Consider the following 4,536-nt stretch of genomic DNA (forward strand, 5'->3'; position numbering starts at 1 on the left):
ACAGTCAGTGGTAGGTTTTTATGTCACAAATGTATGAAGTTACTTATCTGCACATTAGCTCAGTCACATTCCTGGAAATAAATTGGAAATAGGTTGGAAATAAATTCCAACTCAGTTGTATGATTTTTGGCCCTGAAGTTAGATTTCTGAGAACTGTCAAAACTTGAGACTTACAATAGAGACAACTGTGAAATCAATTTCTTATTCCTGAAAGATGTCAAGAGCACATGTATTCATGTATCAAAGCCTTGCAAGATGAACTACTTACATCAGGCTTTTCTTCTTCACTGATTTTCAAGAGCTACTGAACTACAAAGAATATTTTACTCCTGCCTACAGGAACTGATGGTTCATCATGTGATGGGGTTGAAATTAATTCTACATTTTCATGTGGGAAAAGCAATAGCAATTGCATCCTGAGTTATTCTGAGGGTCTACAACACATGTACTAGATTGCTTCTGGGATCACTGTTTCTGACACTGAACCTGGAACAATACAGCGTTTACATTACTTCAGGAACCTCACCAGTTTTGATTCTATGTTTTTGGCCCAGCCTTCCATCCCTATACCAGCAGTATTTCTATCCCAAAATGCATGTGAACTGTACCCCTAGACCTTCCCCTTCAAATTTTGATTAGAAAGCATAAACTTCATGAGCTTACGTGATAACTCATTAATTTGGGTGCATTAGGAAGTAATAGTAATGACTTGAAAGACAAAGACAGCTCTCACTATTCCAGTAGGACATCTGGGTTTATACAAAAGTGTAGTCCAAGTTACCTAAAACTGGAGAGACCAGAAAGGGTGCTTGTGAGTACAGCTAATACACCATGCATAGCAACAAATCCATGTGTAACAACTATCCCTTATTGCTCCAATCAGCACAAGCGAGTCCCAGTGGACAGGATATAATGCTGGGGAAAATAATCTCTCCTGCTTCACTGAAAAGAGTCGTCAGAGCACAATGCTTTTCTAGAGACCTCATCATTTAGTTTCTCTTTCTTCTTCTTGTTCAACCACTCTCTCCGCAAGGTAACTTCAGAAAACATAACTGCCGTCAGCTGTGTATCCCACAAGTAAAGCCTTGCAAAGCCTGTCTTTAGTGGCCTTTTAACCCTTCTCATGCTGTGTATCCTAGCCATTAATATAGTCATAAGACACTTTGTACCAATCGACATTGGGAGCAGCAGTCAGCCCCTGGAGCAGATCACTTAGATAACAGAGAAATTATCTTTGTGATATTCAAATGCTGCTGCTGCTGTACTGATGCTGTTGGAACTTGAAGTGATTAGTCCATAAAAATGTATCTGCTATAAACATATCTTTTTCTTATTCTACAGGGTAAAAAAATTAGCTGAGAGTTTGAAGACAGTAGTAACTGTGCCAATTTCAAAGGTAATGTTATGAAAGAAGAAAAGAAAAAAGGGACAAAATTATGTGGGTAAGACTGCCTGGTTTTCTTTAGAAACTTTTATAATCCATTCAGAAGACATTTTCAAAATTTCTAAGTGTTACTTATCTATTTGCCTATTCAGTCAATTGTATTTTGATTGCCTATTTGCCTAGCTGTTTACAACCTCATCAACTACTGAGCTGTAAAATGAAGAGGGAATAGTTGTACTAGGTACCAAAGGAGGATGATCCCCGTGAACCTCAGTGAAGTGAGTGAATTCAGACTCCTGGGTTTTTCTGAAGTCTCGCACTTGCATCCTTTGCTCTGTGTAGTTTTATTTTCTCTTTACATCTTCACCTTGATGGCTAACACAGCGATTGCTTTGATAATAAATGGGGATAACACCCTTCATACCCCCATGTATTTCTTCCTCATCCAGCTGTCCTGTTTGGATATCTGCTATTTGACAGTCATTGTCCCAAAGATTCTTGAGAATCTAATGGTGGGAACAATAGGTATTTCCAAGACAGGATGTGCAATGCAAATGTTTTTCTTCCTTTTCTTTGGAGTTGCAGAATGTTTTCTCTTGGCTGCCATGTCATTCGACCGTTACGTGGCAATATGCTACCCCTTGCACTACACCATCATTATGAACAGTAGAGTCTGTAAAAGCCTGGTTGCTGGAACTTACCTGCGCGGCACTGCTGTAGGCTTAGTACACACCATCATAACATTCAATTTACCATTCTGTGGTCTCACCATCAACCATTTCTTCTGTGAGATCCAACCCCTCTTGGAGCTGCTTTGTGGTAACACTTCCCCAAGTGAAATTCAAGTCATTGCTGTGGCTGGCTTTGCCATTGTATGTCCCTTTTTAATGATCATTTATTCCTATATTCGTATCATTTCCACAGTTCTCAAGATGTCATCAGCTGAAGGTCAGCAGAAAGCATTTTCTACTTGCTCCTCACACATTTTAGTTGTGACTCTTTTCTATGGTACAGCAAGCTCCATGTATTTGCGGCCAAAATCTACTTACTCCGCATCTGTTGATAAGTTGCTCTCACTTTCTTATACTGTGGTGACTCCTTTATTGAATCCTATTATCTATAGTTTGAGGAATGAGGAGGTGAAAGGAGCCCTGAGAAAAAGATGGAGAAAAATTCATTTTGTGTGGAAATGAAATAGAATATTTCCCTTCTTTCAGGTGGATTTAGTGGTATCTTTCACTGTAAACTCTTGTTCAGTAAAATGATTTCCAAATAATTCCCAAGAATATTTCAGAGTTGGGGAAGGAAAAGGGAGAAGAGTGGAGATTTTTTGAACGTAAGAGACAGTACTAGCAAAGCTATTTTAGGATTTTGAAAGGAAACATTATCCAAATACTTCAGGATTTCTTAAATAAATAAATAAAACTTCCACACACACACTTGCTATTTGTCAGAGGGTTAAAATAATGTTCTACATATTTCTAGCTTTTTGAACAAAATAGTAATGTTTAGGAGCCTGGTTTCACTGAAAGAACTGAGAAGTGTAAGTTTTCATCAGTTTGCATTAACTTCCTGTAAATGCTTTGTAAATTTCTCTGGGGAAAGAAGAGGACATAATTCAAGTTAAAATAAGAAGTCCAGGAAAGTACTGATTACCAGTTGTGAGTTCTGAGATTGTTATTGACCAAACAACAACAACAAAAAGGTATGCAAAATTGCATTCCTGCCACAGAGATCTTTGTTTAATTTCAAGTCATTGTTTTGAACATTCTGGAAAAAATATAGACATATTTTTTATAGGTGAGGAACAGTCTCTGATGTGCAGAATTTGGATCAAAATCTCTTGTTACTTTCATGTATGGATTTGCCTGTAATATTTCTACTCCAGTTTGTGTTATTAGGACATATTTGACTTTATTAACCTAGATGACCTCCATGACTGAAAAGGTTAGAATCCACATGCCCTAATTTAAGTGTATAAAGGTCACTCATCTAAGTCTAGAATAATACATCTACTATTTCCTTTGAAAAGGAGGCAAACAGCTTCCTCTAGAAAGACATTTTTCCTATGTGTCATAGGCATCCATCTTCTGAAACTAGCAATTTGGAGACTACAGAGATGAGATTCACTAGCCTAAGAATGAGGTTTTAGTTTAATTTCATATGCCTTAGGCAATCAAAGGCATTTCTCAGATATGACTCAGAATCGATGGGAGATCCAAGCCTCTCTGCAGCGACAATCAGAGGACAGCAAGGGAATTCCAAAGCACTACAATGCACCTAGGTGATGGGTTTTTAAGTAGTGGATTTCTACCATAAATTGAATCTGGATTCCTGTTCAAATACGCCCAGTGAAGGCAGATAAATTCCACTCCAAATACAGAAATCCACGAATGAATTACATAAGCCAAATTAACACCACTAGTAAAATCAAGAAAAAAAGAGCTGTCTTCCGTATATTTAAAGAGAATGCAAGTTAGTTGCCTTGACAAACATCTCTCAGCTGCTCCCATAGCCACTCCAGCTGATTTGCAGGCAGCAGATACTTTTTCCCACAAATTCCATCATTTCTCTACCAAAAGCCCTGAGATGAGTGGAAAAGCAAAACTTAAAATAGGACCAATAAACCCATCAGCTTATGTCACGAGCAGCTTCTTTCTTTTAAAGAACACACTTTTACTACTAATGAATTTGGGGCCTCTTTTCAACACATGTACCTAGTGTTCTGCAGTCTTTCTTCTGTAAATATCTTATGAAGGGAAAAATTTATATTGTTGTACTAAAGCTTAAAAAAAACCAAAGATATCTCAAAAGTGATGAAGTGTTTGTGACAGTTAAAGTTCCCCCTGAGAACCAGAACTTGCAGTTCTACACCCATAGGTATGGGTCACTTTAAAAAGACTCTTCTGTAGCCCTCCAGTCCATCCAAGGGCTCTCGATCAGTCCCTTCCAGCCTCAGCTATTCTGTTCTTGATGAACTGGGACTAATGTAATTAATCGTATTCTCTGGAGCAATTTCTAACCTAGCAGCAGTTACCCTTGAGGTCTTACAGTGAAATTATCTGAAGTGAAGAGAGAAATGATACCAAAAAGCAAGGCTAAGAGGGTTTTCTTTCATCTAATCCTGTAAATATGTTTATTGAGACCTAAGC

The 4,536-nt window shown here is 38.0% G+C and overlaps 1 protein-coding gene across 1 annotated transcript; it reads left to right on the forward strand.

Annotated features, from left to right (window-relative positions):
- Positions 1 to 1,755: 1,755 nt before the first annotated feature.
- LOC308049819 (olfactory receptor 10C1-like) lies at positions 1,756 to 2,577 on the forward strand (the record flags this gene model as incomplete). Its single annotated transcript, XM_080359690.1, has 1 exon — positions 1,756 to 2,577. One exon carries the CDS (start codon positions 1,756 to 1,758, stop codon positions 2,575 to 2,577), a length of 822 nt encoding a protein of 273 aa, XP_080215816.1.
- Between the last annotated feature and the right edge of the window lie 1,959 nt (positions 2,578 to 4,536).

The sequence above is a fragment of the Nesoenas mayeri genome (genome assembly GCF_963082525.1).
Source record: "Nesoenas mayeri genome assembly, chromosome: 26".
Classification (NCBI taxonomy): Eukaryota; Metazoa; Chordata; class Aves; order Columbiformes; family Columbidae; genus Nesoenas; species Nesoenas mayeri.